General features: G+C 43.7%; 3 protein-coding genes across 4 annotated transcripts; 2 read left to right on the top strand and 1 right to left on the bottom strand.

The window, feature by feature from the left end:
- Window positions 1–753: 753 nt before the first annotated feature.
- LOC111594561 lies at window positions 754–2,370 on the top strand. The gene is made up of 4 exons (XM_023307918.2): window positions 754–1,181; window positions 1,242–1,388; window positions 1,573–1,709; window positions 1,774–2,370. The coding sequence occupies exons 1-4, from the start codon at window positions 772–774 to the stop codon at window positions 2,313–2,315; spliced, it is 1,236 nt and encodes a 411-aa protein (XP_023163686.1). The 5' UTR covers window positions 754–771; the 3' UTR covers window positions 2,316–2,370.
- Window positions 2,371–5,070: 2,700 nt separating this feature from the next.
- Window positions 5,071–6,298, top strand: LOC111594444. Its single transcript, XM_023307731.2, has 3 exons — window positions 5,071–5,163; window positions 5,478–5,653; window positions 5,719–6,298. The coding sequence occupies exons 1-3, from the start codon at window positions 5,071–5,073 to the stop codon at window positions 6,296–6,298; spliced, it is 849 nt and encodes a 282-aa protein (XP_023163499.2).
- Window positions 6,299–6,972: 674 nt separating this feature from the next.
- LOC111594607 lies at window positions 6,973–10,159 on the bottom strand. 2 transcript variants are annotated; one of them, XM_023307982.2, is made up of 4 exons: window positions 9,670–10,159; window positions 8,890–9,202; window positions 8,534–8,841; window positions 6,973–7,040 (listed from the first exon to the last, which is right to left on the bottom strand). In XM_023307982.2, the coding sequence occupies exons 1-4, from the start codon at window positions 10,157–10,159 to the stop codon at window positions 6,973–6,975; spliced, it is 1,179 nt and encodes a 392-aa protein (XP_023163750.2). The 2 variants fall into 2 exon arrangements, with proteins under 2 accessions (XP_023163750.2, XP_023163751.2); XM_023307983.2 differs by having other exon boundaries at window positions 8,540–8,841.
- Between the last annotated feature and the right edge of the window lie 6,875 nt (window positions 10,160–17,034).

The following is a 17,034-nucleotide window of genomic DNA, read 5'->3' as shown; positions in this document are numbered from 1 at the left end:
GGTCAAGTTTTGAAGGGTATTGAGATTTCGCTAACTCCCAACTGCATTTCCTGTTCATACTCGATTAGCCTTGCTCTTTGTAAATTTAACACAATTTCAATTACGTGCAGTTGCTTTAGCCACCTCATTGCGGACAAAGGGTTAAGTGGCCACAAAAATAACCCACAAAAAGGCGAACTCAACCACAAATATATAAAAAAAAACCGGTTTGATTGCATTTCACTTTGGGCATCGAGCAGAGTTCAAAATTTTGGTTTGTGTTCGGCGCCAAAGCCGCAGAAAGCTCGCCCGTCTATCGGTTTGAGCAAACACCACGAGCACTGTTAGCTGTAAGCGCTGCGGTTAGCTGGAAAGTGAGAGTTATTACGTGTGCGCAAATAACTGCAGATGTTGAGCCCCAACAGACTGCCAAAAGCTTCGGCAATGGCCGTGACAAACGCGATTCACCGGCCGCTTCTCCAAAGTGTGTCAGTTATGAGTCGAGCCCACGCCAGTTAAAAGCCAATCAGCTCGGCCAATAAACAAACAATGAGCCAAGCATAAAAGTTGCCAAAAAAAAGACCTAAGCACACACACACACATACACACACGCGCACACACACTTATAATTCATAACTGGTGCCTCAAGCCGAGCTGAGCACCGCTTGCTGCACGGAGCTTCAGAGCCGTTAAACCAATCGCAGAGAAAACATCGATTGACCGGTCCAAAGTCAATTGGCCGAAAAGTGTTTTTCCTTACTTTTTTGTGTTTCGTGCTTTTATGCGTTTTTTATGGACAATTCGGCTAACGCGCCTGAAATTTTCTCTCTTTTAGCCATGACAATGAGAGCGCTCGCCTTGCTGACCATCGTGTCTTGCTGCGGCATTGGCCTCGTGGCCGCCGAGGGGCTGCGTCTGCCCGACCAGCAGTCGTCGAACAACATACAACAGATCTATGCGCCGCAGCCGCAACAACTGCAACAGCAGCAGACGCTGCAATTCCAGCAGCAGCCACAGCAGGTGGCCCAGCCGGGCGAGGAGCGTGGTCGCTCCTCAATATTGAGCATCTTCGGCTTGGGCAATGACAACGATCCATATCTGGCGCGTACCAACAGCAACTGCCTGAGCGGTGATCTATCCGAGTGCTTCAAGACGCAGGCGCTCAACACATTCGATGAGATTTTCTACAAGGATCAGTATCGGTAGGACTGCCCTTTTATTATTGTATCTATTCGTACTCACTTTTCACGTGACCTTCACAGTCTCTCGGACTTTGCGCGTGTCGTGCGTCTGCCTGAGACGCAACAGCGCTCGTTGCTGCAGGAGCCCTTCGAGTATTCCGAGGAGCCGCGCTCTGAGGACGATGACTGGAATCTGCTGGTGAAATATGCCCTACGCCGCGCCGAACGGTAAGTTCTAATGGGCAGACAATTAGTCAAATGATTTCAAGTTTTGCGGCGCGTGCTGCAGCTGAATTAATGTGGGTCCCAACACTTTTAATTGACTCGCCAAAAACTTTTAAAAAATTCAGTCGCTTATGCATAAAATATGTTTCCGCCTTTGTTTGACAACTTCCTTTTCGCTGTGCCGCAGATTCATCAAGTCCACTGCGTTGGAAGTGGAGTGGCCCGAGGAGCTAACCGAGGCAGGTCGCTATGAGGCGCGCTTCATAGGCAATGACATTGACGACGAACTGGATGTCATTGAGAACAAGCGTGCCGGACACTTTTGTAAGTGACTCCGTCTCTCAGTCAGCTCTTGGCGTAGACTGACATTGCCTTTTCCTTTTCGCAGCTCGCAAGAAGTTGAAGAAGATGATTATTCCCCTGCTGCTGGTGCTGAAGATCTTCAAGCTGAAGCTGCTGCTCTTCCTGCCCTTCATTCTGGGCATTGCGGGTCTGAAGAAGATTCTGGGCTTGGCTGCCATCATTTTGCCAGGTCTGTTTGCCTATTTCAAGCTCTGCCGCCCGCCAGGTGGTGTTGGTGGTGCCTTTGGCGGTGGCCTGTCTGGCCTTTTTGGCAGCAAACCCACTTTCCCCGAATACACGCCCCAAGGCGTGGGCGCTGCCACCTACTACCATCATCATGAGCATTATGAGGGCGGCCACGGGGGCGGTGCACCCGGCGGCTACTACCGCCCAGAGCCATCGTTTGCCAAGCCCTACAGCGACTACTACAGCAAGAGCTACCAGGGCCAGGAGCAGATCCAGGGCCAGGTGGGCGGCAACTCCATTAGTTTTGGCGATGCCCAGCAAGCCGCTTACAATGGCTACTACGGCCGCAACACCGGCAAGGATATTGCTGCCGAGCCGCAGGCGACGCAACAGAAGAGCTAAAGGATGTTCCAGTCTAGACCAGGTCTCTTTGTTATTTATTTTTGTGCCCTGGGCGTTGCATTCCTATAAGAATATTTATTACGCTAACTGTAAATAAAAGTCCAATATTAAGTTCAAAGCAAATGCCTCTCGAGTGGGTGGGACTGGCGCTGCGCCAATCGAAGGGGTGTGCTAATTAGCGATAGAAAATTTCACATTTCAATGTTTCTCCAAATGTGCGCGTGTAAATACGTGTGTCTGCCTGCCTCGCTGTTTGCTCGCATTGGCTGCCTTTGAAGCTGCCACAAATAAAATGCAGCATTTAATTAAGGCAATGAAATACCAAGGCGAGAAATTGACGGCCAGCGCAAAGGAAAAGTGGCCTGGCGTGTTTAATCTTGCTTTTCTTTAACGAGGGTCGCCACAAACATTCGCCTCAAGATGCCACAACAAAAAGAGAAACCACCACACGTTGGCATTTTCTCCAGTAAATTTGCCCGAAGGATCAGCAGCCTTAAAGACAGTTCAAAACAAACAACTTAATTTGATTACCACAGATATTTATAGTTGACCCATATTTATAGAGCAATGAACAGATTCAATTTCAATTGGTTCGTTAATCTTTTTAATTTTAAAGCAAAATAAACTTGAATTCAGTCTTTGCTTGTTCATCATTTATATATGAGCGTAGTCAGCCTTAGATAGATATAGTTTATTTCTACTTTCTTATTTATCTATTATTTATTTATTAGAATATTTCTGATACCAGAACTCACTTTTAAACCGGATTACCGCACTCCTCTATAATTATAAAACGCACTGCTTTTATTTTACATTGAAAAACAATTCCAAATTGGAAGCCAAATGCATCGAAGGCTCAGGCAATTTGTGTGGTTCAGTCTAATATAATTTCATTAAAATGACAAAAACACAAAATATTTTTTGTTTGCTTTGAAACTGTTTAAAATCAATAAAACAAAGTTTGCCATACGCTGGGCTGCAAAAATGTGCTTAAATGTTATTGTGCTACGACTTAAAGTTACTGTACGACAGGTGGCTATGAAGCGCTTTTATGAATTGCTGTCAATTATATTAATTATCAAGCTGCTCACGTATTGCTGAATGAAACCTCGCTTGGCGTGGTCTTGACCATGGTGTTGGCAGTTCAAAGTCAATGCCAAAACCGCGAAGTTGGCCATATTCCGCGCCTTCTCTGACCATTCTGCCAGCGCTGTCTGTCCTGGCCGCCTGGTGACAACACTGGCGAAGCGTCGACAGCGCCGGTTCAGGCGAGTGGACCACATTTTTCGAAAGAAAGCGGCAGCACTTGAGAAATTGTTATGAGTTTGCCAATGGCCGTCGGCAGCCGGGTGGCAAGGAGCAGCAGTGGGAGGGGCAGGGGCTAACTGACTCGGACGGACACAATGTTTTTGATTTTGGTGCGGTTTGATTTGGGACCACGCAGCAGCAGCAGTAGCAGTAGCACAACGGTTTATGGTCAGATCGTGTAGCGGTTTCTGCGCCCCACTGCCAACCACTTTCGTCGTGGCGTGCCACATTTTGTGGAGCGGCCGTTTTGCGGCTCATGTTAGCCTACTTTGGCTGCCTCTTAGCTCTCTTCTGGTAGCTGTTGTTGGTTGTCGGCCAATTTGCAATGTGTGCAATAATTCGGCCAGCGTATGACAGTCAAATTGATTCAATTTGTGGCCCAAACACGAACCCTTAACGCAGCCAGTCAGCCACCAAAGCAATAAATTATGCTCCACTTTGGTGTGTAAAAGTTGAGGTAAAAGCGAACTTGGATTGGTCGCCTGAACTGTGGGTTAATGAAGTGCCTTAGCTGCTGTCAATGCTGCTGCTGCGGAGCTTCGAACTCGATAATAAATATCTGCCGTAGGACGTGTTAAGCCACAATTCAGCTGATAATCGCAGCTACTTCAGCTTGACTTTCCCTTTGAGTTATGAGCACATATCTGTGAGCAAAGTCTCAATCACATGTGGCCTGGCTCTTAATTGATGCAAACTAAATTGTTTTTACGTTGCCATGCAACATGCCACAGAGTCCCCAGCCACAGCACCTCTTGTATTGCCGAGGGTCTGTGGGAAAATTGGCCTGTTTGTTGTTGGGAATTGGGTCTGTTGTTTACTTTCAGTCGCATTGTTTTGGCAAAGCCAACTAAAGAAAACAAAAACAAAGTCAGCAAACGCAGCAGAACATCAGCAAAGTCAATTTGCCAACTGAGAGCTTGGCCGTGGGCCCATAGACAACGGCAGCTCAGAATTTCCTTAAACTGGCTAAACAAGTCCCAGTTTCATTTGCGGCGTTTGTTGTCAGCTCGGGACAGACACACACACATACATACAGAGACACATAGACACATACAGTTAGCCTGCGACTAGTTTGACGCTGCAAAAACAAACGTCGACGTCGACGTCGACGGCGACGCAGGCATCGGCCTGCATTGTGTTTGCGTCGCTTTTGGCCGCTTTTCATATAAAATCGAAATCGCTGGCGGAAAATTCGCATTAGGTTTTCTTATAAGACGACGATGTCAACAGTAAACGCCGAACAGTCGACGTGACATTCGAGCAGAGCGTAGACGCTTCCGTCAAGTGTTGTGCGTGTGTGTGTATCTCTCTATATATGTGTGTGTGTGTATGTGTATACAAAGGACATTTATGAAACACACAGTCGTACAGTGTATACAGTGAAATAACAGAAATAAGACAACAAAGCAGCTAACTAAGCAAGTGCCACAGCAACAACTACAACAAGATGCAAACATTTACTTTCTACACGCTGCTGGGCATGGGGCTTGTCCTTGCCACGGCACGTGCCACGCCCACCCTGAGCGGAAGTGACAACTCGGTAAGGTTAAAAAAAAGTTTTGCGCTTTCCCCATAAACGAAAAAGAAGCAAAGTAAATGCCAGCGATAAGAGTGAAAAATCGCTGTCCAATTCAAGCTTTGCGAATATCCTGGCTTGAGCTGATAGTCCAACCATTTGGTCCCAAAATCTTATCAATTTCCAAACATGGCCGCAGGACTGCAGCGCATTACTGTCAAACCTTTGTTTGCACTCGACCAAGAAATGGGTCAAATAATTATTGCCTGGTTTATCGGCCGGCAGCAGCTGCCGCCTAGCTGTAGCCTTAAGCTAATGGCATTACTACTTCTTTTCAGATAAGCGGAGACAATGTTAGCAAGGAGGAGGAGCAGGCCATGATTAAGCTGAACGAGAAGTGCATTCAGAATGATAATCACTCGTGCAGTATGCTTAAGGCGGCTATCTTTCTGGATCGCCTCTTTAAGAAGTCCACCATTGACTTGAGCGACAACTTCCGCGTCTCGCGCAACAGGTGAGTGACGTAGCCAAGAGCTCGCCACACTAAGCTCTCTACATTTTATTGTGTGCTCTAACTAGAGCCATGCCTGATGTGCCAGACGACAGCGAGGATGAGCTGCTGCTGGCCCGTGCCATGGACTCGGACGAGGAGTCGTACGGCCTGCTTATAGCTAACAAGCTGTGGCGCTTTGTTCGCTCTCGCACACTGCGCTACAAGTTCTCGGACAATGCGGACTTTGTGCTGAACAGCGGTCCCAAGGGCAGCCTCAACATTGGCGTCTCGGTGCGTCCCATCGAGGCGCTGGAGGAGGGTCGCGGCAAAATGAAGAACATGGGCCCGGTGCTTATGATGATGGCGGCCAAAACGGGCATGGTGGGCGCCATCCTGCTGAAGGGTCTCTTCCTGCTCGCCGGCAAAGCGCTGATTGTATCGAAAATTGCGCTGCTGCTGGCCGTGATCATATCACTGAAGAAGTTGCTCTCGCAGAAGAAGACCATTGTAGAGGTGCCGTCGCATCATGACAGCTACAGCTCTGGCTGGTCGCGTGCGCTCGATGGCTTCGTGGAGGGCTTGGCCCAGGTGCCGGCGCACATTATGGCCCAAGAAGCGCAGGAGACGGCCTACAGTGCGCAGCAGCCCGCCAAGGTGCCGCAATGAGAAAATGTTAAAAAACAATTAAGAAACAAATAATTGCACTACCAAAAATGCGAAGCTTTTCATTAATGTTGCATTTATAAAGTGGGGGCCGCGCTTTTCTCATTATAGTTTTAATCACGTTTTCTCTTTTCACGTTACTATCTCGCTCTCACGTTCTCTCAATCTTTCTCTCTTGCTGTTTGTAATTTCTTTTTGATTGCATTTTAATTACTTCAACTTCATTTTCTTTCACTCTACTTGTACTTTATTTTTATATATATATATTTATTTATTTATTTATTTATTTAACTGATATGCTAATTCAATATTCCACATTAAATAAAATACACAGAATTACAATTTTCGAGACAATTTGCGCTCTTTCGTTTTAATAAATTATCTTTTTTTTTAAGTTTTTGTAGCATTTTTTGTTGCTAGTTTCTGGTATTTTTAACTAAGTGTGTGTGTGTTAGACCTAACTCTAGACTATAAACAATTTGATAAATAAACATAAATAGCAATAAATAAATAATTAATGTTAATTAAGCAGCGTAGAGCACTCCTCGTTTGCCGGGCATCAGATGTTCATTTGTTATGGCAGCAGAACCTCCTCACCTTCTCCTTTTCACTGTCGTCTCACGGTCTTTGGTAGCGGTAGAGGCCAAAAGCTGCACGGATTGGCTCAAGCCTGGCCCCTACGAACGGTAGAAGGGCATCTGTGGCTGCATGTAGTTGTAGATGAGGGGGCGTCTTGCCGGCGTGGCTGCAACGAATACACTTATCAGTACCTACGCTCGCTGCTTGTTTTAATAAATAGCTCATCAAAGTACGCAATAAGTTCGCAATCAGTAGCCAAACTTTCGACTCTCCTTTTGATAGCCCGCTTGTGTGCTTGCTTTACGTGCAGCCGCAAAGTATGCAGCGATTTAATATATGTCCAGAGAGAGTTTAGTTTGTGTGTATGTGTATGTGTGAGAGAGATAGTTTGAGTGGCTGTGTGTGAGTGTTTCTTTTAATTGCGGTTTTGTTGAATTAAGTGGAAACAAAATGCCAGCAGCATTGACTTTAGGGCCACTTAGCTTAGATTAAACTGAAACTTTCTGCAAACAGTGATACGACTTATTAGAAAACTTTGCAACGTGCTCCACTTGACAGCCTGTCCGCTCACAGTTTTGCAATTTAATAAGCAATAGGTAGTGCATATTCCAATATAGTGCCAACTCAACGAGCGAGCAACAAGTCTGCGGGCACATACAATATTTCAGCCACAAATTGGCTTAAAATGGTCTCAAAGCAAATGCAAACAGCGTCGTGCAGCACACAGTTTGTCAAGGGTATTTTTGGAATTTCGAGAGAGGATTTTACTGGCATTGGGTGGCAGTTGGAAAATTAGTTACATTTGCTTTCACATTGCCAAATTTGACTCAAGTGAAATATGAAATGGCTTTAGGTGTAGAAGCAGTCTAGATTGTGCCTTCGTGATAGAGGAAGCTGATGAAATAGATGCTTGCATTAGCTCACAAGCAGCATAAGCCTTAAGAAAATTATTTTGCGACTATGAGTTAGGAATTATAATAAAAAAATGTGTAATATATAATACGAAAGAATTTCTATAAGGTATGAGATACATATTCCTTAATTACGATCCTATTCCTATTAAATGTCTACTTATATTTTCTTTATATATTTTATATATAGCTTTCTATCGCCTAGATTATATTATAGCTGCTAGATGAAGAAATAAACAAAAATAAATGCTCTCGAAGAATCTTTCGCTTCAGGCTAATGTTTAAAAGTGCACAGGTCGCAAATTGAACAGGTCAGACGATAGAATAATAATATCTCACTCCAATATGTTCCTTATGCTTTTAGTATCAGTGCTTATAGAGAGAAGATACACAAGTTAAGAGTTGTAAATATTTGAAAGGCTTAAAGATTTGAAAGCATCTACCAAAGGCATTTCATTTCCTGAAAGCCATAAGATTTGTTTAAGGAAGCCAACCCAAAGCCTCAGAGCCCGTTCGAAATCAAATCAAAATCTAAGATATATACACTACTCAGAAATCATCGTCATCCTCATCATCAGCTGCCTCAACGCTCGCCTCGGCCACGGATGTGGCCATGGCGAGCACGTTGGCATCGATCTGGGCAGAGCTGCGCCAGCGTTGACCTGGCGAACTAGCAGAGCGCAGAGGCCACATAGAGTGGGCTATCTGAAACAAGGGTAAGACTGTTTTATGACGCCGCACGCAATGCACTTACTCTTCGCTTTCCAAGAGTCCTCACGTTTGATCTTATGCCCCAGCCCGCCATACGCGCCAAGGGCGGCCAGCGGGTTGGTGTTGTTGCTGCCATCGCCTGAGACCTGCGACTGCACATGACTCTCAGCGCCCATGCTCTCCAGGCCCGGATGGCCTGGGTGTGGCATCTGGCCACCGCCGGCAACAGCCAGCTGGTGCAGTGCACCGGGGAACATCTCTGGCGAGATGTCCGCGGAGTGCATGGGATAGTCCATGCCATAGGGCATCATGTAGGGCGTGTGCTCAGGGAACTGGTACATCATTCTGCAAATGGAGATTAGATGTGCTCTGGCGCAGATGATGTTGACTTACTTTTCACTGGCATTGTCCATTAGTTTCTTGATCAGCACAATGGCTGCCACGACAAAGGCTATTTTTGATAGGATTAGAGCCTTGAGGGTCAGCAGACCCACCGCCTTGGCTGCCACCATGGTCCAGCCAAAGGTTGTGGCGGCCAGATACATGGGTATGTACATTTGGAATTGCTTCTTATCCTGATGCTGGTGTCGACGACGTCCACCGAGCAGGCCACCACCGCCGCTGTCGCCACCACCGCCCAGAAGGCCGCCGCCGCCTCCGCCGCCGAGCAGTCCGCCGCCCCCACCGCCGTTGCCTTGCAGACGTCCTGTTATGTACAAATTTATGAAAGCAGGACACGTTTTAAGCTTTATGGCTTTAATGTAGCACGATGTGTGTATGTGTGGGTAGTGGGTGGCTGTTGGATAATAGTAGTTTGGACTGGATTGAATTGTAGCGTTCTGATATGATTGATGTTTTCAACGAGCATCACACCTAATGAATATAAATAATGGCTGCTAGAGCAGCAGGCCTACTAGCCACTGGGCCATTTATATGCGCCAGAGGTCCTGCCAAGGTTAGGCATTTGACAGATGTTGCCCCAAGGTACAAACAAGTCTGTCGCATTAAGTCAACTGGCAGCTGACTGTGAGCTGCATAACAACTACTCCGAAATACACAGAAGTAAATGTACTCCAATTGAATAGCATATGTTTTCAGATGCCGAATGAAATTAAGTGACCGCACGGCCTGCCAATTAGGTGCAGATCAATCAAGCGAGCCAAGGGCCATTACCTGTGCCACTCGACGCCTTCTTCAGCAGCGCCACTTCAATGTAGTCGCTGTCATCCTCGGCCCGCTGCACACTGAACACCATCGGCCCCACAGGCACACGAATTGCATTGCCGCTGACGAAATCCATGAAGCTGGACATACCGCGACCAGTGCCCCACTTGTGCTTGTGCGCCTCATCCAGAGGTGGCAGCTTAACCAAGTCGAAGAGACCCAGTTTAATCGTCTCCCCACGACGATACGAGGACATAATGCCATTGGCCACGCTATGCAGGCAGCTGGCATTGTTGGCGCACTTCCAGCTTAGTTTATCCAGCAGATCCGTATTCTCTGCGCTCGGTTCGACATTATGCATTTGCGTAGACGTCGCCTCTGGCTCGGTGCCCACCGAATTGCCCGTACGCGCTCCACTGCGTTTGTGGATTGCCGCAGAGCTTGGCGGCGCGCACAGAAGCGCCACCAACGCGCAGCTGGCAGCGATGTAGTGCAACATTATTTTGCGTAAATTTATTGATACAATGGTCTTTATCTAATCCAACAGTTATTCAGCACAGTACAGCGCAGCACGCAAATATCAAGAGACACTACCACAGCACAGGATTAGGACGAGGACGAGCACGAGTACGCGGCGTATCCTTCATATGGATATTCTTCAGCGTAGTTGGCAGCAGCTGCAGCGCGTTGCAACACGCCGCTATAAACACTAATTACTTGCTGTTGCATGCAACTCAGTTTTATTGTTAGCCGCAGCCACTGCAGCGGCAGCAGCAGCATCCACGGACCAGCGACGTCGGCGTCGGCATCTCTGCTATGCCTAGGCATATTATGCTGTGAACCACTTTGCTACAGTTTTGATTTCAAGACAAGCAGCTGAGTGTCGGCCATCGCTCACCGGGCGGCAACATCCAATTGCAGCAGCCAGACATGCCATGCACCGTGGTGCAACACCGATAGAACACAGCGAAATCTCATAGCTGCACAACAGAGCGTAGAATTAGCAATTGAGAACATTTTTTTGTATTGTATTAATAAAAAAACTGAATAAATTACGTAAGATAACTTCAATAAATAACTGCATTTATATAAATACTAATTTACAACAGGTCGTATGAGTAATACTATAAGTTTATCAATTAAAATTAAATAAAATAATCAATGTTAATAAATTAATAATTAGTTATTATACAATATCTTTTTTTTAGGGCTATGGACAATAGCAAACTGCTAAGCGGAGCACGGAGTTATAGATTGTGTAATTATAGGAAAGGTTTCAGGAAATATTTGATATATTTTATGTCAAGTTGCGCTGAGCTAGGTTTAGAAAGAGCTGGCATCTGATGACTAATGAGTTAAAACTATAAATATTTATAAATATAATTAGTCTAAAGTAATTAGTGAGTAATAATTTAAAGCTAAGCCTGAAGAATTGCATAAAAAAATACTAAACGAGTGGTATTTTAATACTATATATATATTAAATATATATAAATTAATTATATATATAAATTAAATATATTAAATATCATTTTATATTAAATGTATATTGAAATGTGTATTAAAATGTATTTTGGTATTTTGGAATTATAAAGTAGATAGAGCTAATGTTGCCCATTTCATAAAAGATCGTGCCACCAACTCGAAGTGACAAATCAGTCGATTGGTTGTAAAAATTAATTTATATATATTTGTATAATGTATTCATATATATCAAAAATCTAATAATCAATGATAAATAATAGCAAATGTTATCATATTACCATGTAGCAAATCAACTCAAATTGTTCCACTGTGCAGCTGCTGCATCACTGACAGTTACTAAGTTTTGTTCGCCTTCTTTTGCCACATGTTGCATGCGACGCTGTGATCTCTGCTGGAGTTTGACACTGTCAAAGGTGCAAGGGCTAAACTAATTGCTAGCACTTGCAATAACTGCACGACAAATGCGAGCCATCCTGTTGCAGTCACCTGTTCGCGTCCCCACCACATTAGCCATGCAGTGCTCTAATGTGGTTAATTTTCTGCTCATTAATTTGCGAGTAATTTGCGCAAAACAATCTTGCAGGCAAAAGTAAAAGCAAACAATGCCAGCGCGGGCAATTAAGACAACGCCAGACAGTGTGGGACGGGGGCGGGGTCGGTGGGGTAGGCTGTGCAGCGCCACATGCTGTGTGACCACGCCTCGGCGCCGCGATTGGGAGTCGGGAGCAGTCAACAAGTGTAACAAAATTGCCAACAGATGCATATAAATAAATAATAAATAATAAAAGAAAAGTGAAACGAACTATTAGCTCTCGTTTTTCATAAGTAGCCGCTGGAACCACATTCAGCAGCACTCAGCGGCTCAGTTACATTCTGTTGCACATGTGGCCAGGCTGGGCGCGAGGGGCGCAGGCGGCCCGAAGAGCGTCAGCACTTGGCGCTGCATCTTGCATTTGGCTAATAACGAATTCACTTAGGCAGTCACGCAGGCTACTCGACTGCTCGATATAATTGCTGCAGATTTTGGCGCTTGCCACTGGCTGTTTGCCTCGTGCTGCTTGCCGCTTGCTGCTTGCTGCTTGTTGCACTGTAATTTTAAAGACTTTGGCAATGGCAATCAGACCTCAACCGTTTTAAGCTGCGGCACCATTTTGCACCTGGCCAACTATCGGCTGCTTTATCTGTGCAACATAATAGCCATAATCCAGACGCAGCAGCCAAGCCGATGGAATGAATGACAGGTTGCCTGCTGGCAGTTGCCATTTGACGCATGCTGCATGCCTTGAGGCAACCTGACACCCAATCTACGCACTATTCTTCTCTTCGATTTCAATGCCAGCGCAGCTACGTGCTGGCACAAAAGCGCAAGTAATGCGAAGAGTTTGCCGTGGTTTCATTTAACAAGAAAGCGACTGCCTCTGCTCCCAATTGCAACCATGTCCAGGTACCAGTCCAGTTCACTCCGCTCCATTCCATTCCATTCCAATCGCAGCCAGTCCAGTTCAGTCCACCGGCCGTGACCGTGCACGGCACGTCATCCAATGCTCTGGTAGGGAAAGTGACGCCGTTCGGCATGCTGTTGCGGGCGTTGGCATTGCCACTGCACAGAAAGTGGTAATCCGATGCCAATCCATGTTGCGACAATCTATTGTGTCAGCTGTGCGTGTGTGTGGGCCATGTGTGCCTCTTAAGTTTAATGATCCTTGACTTGCAACACATGCCGCACCGGATCCACTTAAATTCAGGCCACAGCCACACCTTTAGCAACAATATTGACTTTAATGTCTGCACCGAGGGCAAAGGACTCGCTGCTCGCGGGCAGGCTGCAGCTGCTAGTTAGTCGTGAAAGTTTTTCAATTGCACTTAACGAAATTGCGTTTCATAATTTATATGAAAAATAAATTATTTACTCTAAAAGTTATTTGCTGCCAACGGCAATTGTCAAAAGCAGCAGTATGCCGTATTTGCTATTTGTTTGAAGTCCCATACAAAAGCTGGCGATTAAGCAAAAGCGGGCTTAGGCAACTATTGAGCGGGTATCTTAGCTTGTGAAAGTCGTACAAAACTGACCCAAGCTGTATCCACTCCAATTCTGTTCATTTTATATGTCTAACTAAATAGAACTAAGTAGATATTTAGAGGTACTGAAAATGTCCCAATCACTTAAGACTCAAATAGAATTTTTTATAAATTTATGCACGGATAGATTGCAACGACACCGAAGCCTACTTGCAAGAGGTCTAATCCCTGTCAGACCCCTAAGACGACTTAAACGCCAAGGCTTTGCCAAAACGATGGGAATGCTGTAAACTATCTCCTTTTAATTCCTCATAATGTGACTGTGGTTTGGCTCTAATTCCATATATTTACATGTGTTGTTAAGGTACTAAATTTGATTGTAAAGGTTCTACACTTAATAATAATAAAATACTAAAATTCTTTCATAATCTTTTATAAATCAACATTCTCTCATACTCTTTTAAAATTACTGTAAATACTGATTTTCTTTATTTGAATTATTTTCTTATATAATTTCAATCCAACTCAACAGGGTAACACTAAGTTGCCTATACCCCAAATTATTTTGTTTGTAACTTATTTTATTTGTCGCGGACTGTTTTTGATTGTTGTTCATACAAAGTTTTCAATTTTTTGCTAAGGTTGATTTGGCGTCCTTTTTGGCCGCCGCCTGAGGCTAGACCAAACAAAATCACAAGCGAAAAGTGAAAACTGAATTATTTATGTATCGCTTAAATAGTGCTTCAATTATTAAAGAGTTTTCTGGCGTAAAACAACGAAATGTTCTCGTTCGATACTGTTGCATGTCTGCATGTCTTCGGCGGGACAACTGAATGGCCTAGAGACATGCAAAAAAAGGAGAGGAAAAAATAGCAATTGCCAATTAAATTAATGTAATATATTTGTAGTTTTTTGTATATATTTATATATTTTTTCATTTCTTTTTCGCAGTGCGATTGTTGATTTTTTCTTTAATTGTTTGCAGTCTGACAGACGTTGCGGCGAGGCGAGTCGAGCAGTTAAATGTTGTTATGTTGTTGTTATATTTGTTTTATTTTCTCTGGCACAAATTTCGCTGCTGTTGAGCTTTCGTGTGGTGCTGGCTTGTTGTTTGTATTCTGCAGTTGGTAGATCGATTGCCTGCGCCCAGCGATTCGTTTAATTTATTTTAATCTAATTGTTTTCTAATTAAAATGACTCGCTCGTTTTCATTAGATTTCACCAGCACCAGCAGCTGCTCCCACTGTACCAGCCCCAAATTCAATTTGCGATCCTACTTGCCACAATTACTTAAATTACTTTACAGTTGGGACCAAACAGTAACCGAGCCGCCGGCTCTGTCTGTGTTTGAACTCCGCCATCAAATAGGCGGTTCCACAACTACATGTATAATTAAAACGTATGTGGCATGCTAATCCAATACCAACTGTGGTTTCATTACAATGCGTTGCACACTTTCGGGCGCTTATTCGTTTGTGGCAGCCTTTGCGGCGCGCTTCACATCAAAATGCAGCTGAATGTTGTTTCATTTGTTAGACTTTAGTTTACATTGCTGGATTTAACAGACCCAGCTTCAGTCAAGGATTTATTATGAATTCTGTCTGATTGAGCCAAGTATACTTGGGCAAAGACAACGTTCATAAAAATATAAACAGACAAATAAAAAACAATTTGAATTTGCTTCTCAGTTTCTTAAGCAACTAAACAATAAGACTTAAGAATAATGCACTAGGGAAATAAAAGATCTCAATACCAAAATATATTCAAAGCAACTTTAAGGAATGGAAGAAGATAAGAAACTTGTTTACCAACTTTTTTCTTTTGTCGATTGTATCAAAAGTGAAAACGGACTTTAATAGCAAACAAAGACATTAAAAGAAAGAGTCATACAAAGGCCGAAACTAAGGACGACGCTTTGATAATAAGCTGCCAGCGAACAATAAGACGAGATTTAGCCGATTTTTGACTGCGGGCCAAGACTTTTGTATGCGAGTTTAAAAATGCAATCAAAGTGAAGAATGCAAAGAAGACATTGACCAGACAATTTTTATTACAGAAAGTCAAACTTTCTGGAAAATTAAATTCAATTTCAGAAATGAACAAGGCCAAGAAAAACGAATGCGAAAGGAATCGGAATGCGACCCTTTGCCGTCAAAGTATGCGAGACAATTACGAAAGACAGTCAGTTGACTTGACCCGCCCTAAGTCAACACAACAAAAAAAAAAAAACAACTGAAAACTCAATACTTCTAAATTATGATAGGGTATCCTTAGGTCGAGAAGGTTACAATGGAAAGCACTAGAAGTAAGGAAAATACACAAAATTTGTTTTGAAATATATTGTAGAGTATTTCAGTAGAGCGTGCATAATAAGCAAAAATGTATTTGTATATCAAAGTATAGGGTATCTGGTTGTACAACAGATCAATAAGCTGAGTACATAATTAATAGTTCAGCAGGTCAAATTAAAGAAAACAGAAAAACTTAGGGAAGCTCCCAAAGCACTCTAAGGCTTTTCTCCGAAACATGATAAAGGGTATGCCCCTGGAGGGTGCATAGAAGATGAGTTGTAAACACTAAAGTTCGTTAACAATTCTTTTCCTTAAAAGAAGTCTCTGCTAGTCAAGAAAACCTCATGTAATACAATTGTAGAAGTTAAAGTTCACTATATAAAAAAGATTCTATTAAAAATATTAAAGATGGGTAAAAGAATTATTGGTATAGGGTATCATGAAGTCAATTTAATTTGATAATCAATTAAACGAAATACGGAGTATCTTCTAGTCCAGCCAACCACTTTGACAACTCTTTCATTGAAGGAAGTGAAGCATGATTAATACTGAAAGGAGTTCAGAACAACAATTGTAACAGTACAAAACTATTATTGTCGATTCATCCAGTCTCTCTAATAGGGTGTTTCACCATGATGGATGGTCCATTGATTGCATTGAAACCCCCACCCACCCACGTTGCAGTAGACTAGTTGCACTGGCACTCAATCAGTAGGAGATTCAATGCACAGCTCATTGAAACTGGAGCCACGAAAACTTCAATAGAAATGACGATGATTACGATGATGATGATGGTGCACAACAATCAATTATAACAAGTTGCCGATACAGATCTAAGCAGCAGCAACAACAACAATTAAATCTGTAACAATGTGCTGTGAATGAATTCACAATAGTCGCACACTCAAATGAAACGAATCGGACTTTTGGTCCGTCGAACGCTTTCCATGCAGCAGAGCAACGGGTTCCGCCGATGGACACCAAATGCTGTTGCTGCTGCTGCTGCTGTTGCCCCTCGATGATCTGCTGCTGGGTAGATGAGTGGCTGGTAGATACTTTCTTTTTATTGCCGTCAACGTCAACAAAAAAAAGCCAAACGTAACGAGTTCAGATCAATTTTGGTTGACTTCACATGCGGCGAGGCTCGAGCGCAGTTCAATAACGTTTCGACTTGACTTGTTTTTATTGCGGATACAATACGTATATATATATATGTACTTTTTTTTGAGTAGCTACAAATTTCCCGTAATATAAAGCATGTGTGTGTATGTGTGTGTGAACAACAATATGTTAAATATAAAAATTAATACATCGAGAGTGAAAGTTATTGCTTTTTGTGAATAGCTACGTCGATCATCATTCGATGCTGCCGACGATCGTCATCATAATAATGATGATAATGATGCTGATTTCTTTTGATGGAATATTGTAGCTGGAGTCACGTCAATTTGATTAATACATTGTGCACTATTACAAAATAGTCGAAAGGTGTTAGTCAGCTTACGAAACGCATGCGATAGATCCGAAGAAGCTTATCGCAGTACAGGGCGGACAGCTCAGCCATGGGGAGCACTGGACG

The sequence above is a fragment of the Drosophila hydei genome, unplaced genomic scaffold, assembly GCF_003285905.1.
Source record: "Drosophila hydei strain 15085-1641.00,03,60 unplaced genomic scaffold, DhydRS2 tig00008119-arrow-pilon, whole genome shotgun sequence".
NCBI lineage: Eukaryota > Metazoa > Arthropoda > Insecta > Diptera > Drosophilidae > Drosophila > Drosophila hydei.
This window is presented reverse-complemented; position numbering and strand designations above follow the sequence as displayed.

What these genes read in the sequence shown, in the direction of transcription:
- LOC111594561 (XM_023307918.2), top strand. Translation starts at nt 772, where the DNA reads ATGGACAATTCGGCTAACGCGCCTGAAATTTTCTCTCTTTTAGCCATG. An exon ending in GCCCTACGCCGCGCCGAACG is followed by an intron (nt 1,389 to 1,572) that starts GTAAGTTCTAAT and finishes GCTGTGCCGCAG; the next exon opens with ATTCATCAAGTCCACTGCGT. An exon ending in CAAGCGTGCCGGACACTTTT is followed by an intron (nt 1,710 to 1,773) that starts GTAAGTGACTCC and finishes TCCTTTTCGCAG; the next exon opens with CTCGCAAGAAGTTGAAGAAG.
- LOC111594444 (XM_023307731.2), top strand. Translation starts at nt 5,071, where the DNA reads ATGCAAACATTTACTTTCTACACGCTGCTGGGCATGGGGCTTGTCCTT. An exon ending in TGAGCGGAAGTGACAACTCG is followed by an intron (nt 5,164 to 5,477) that starts GTAAGGTTAAAA and finishes ACTTCTTTTCAG; the next exon opens with ATAAGCGGAGACAATGTTAG. An exon ending in TTCCGCGTCTCGCGCAACAG is followed by an intron (nt 5,654 to 5,718) that starts GTGAGTGACGTA and finishes TGCTCTAACTAG; the next exon opens with AGCCATGCCTGATGTGCCAG.
- LOC111594607 (XM_023307982.2), bottom strand. Translation starts at nt 10,159, where the DNA reads ATGTTGCACTACATCGCTGCCAGCTGCGCGTTGGTGGCGCTTCTGTGC. An exon ending in GAAGGCGTCGAGTGGCACAG is followed by an intron (nt 9,203 to 9,669) that starts GTAATGGCCCTT and finishes TGTACATAACAG; the next exon opens with GACGTCTGCAAGGCAACGGC. An exon ending in ATGGACAATGCCAGTGAAAA is followed by an intron (nt 8,842 to 8,889) that starts GTAAGTCAACAT and finishes CTCCATTTGCAG; the next exon opens with AATGATGTACCAGTTCCCTG.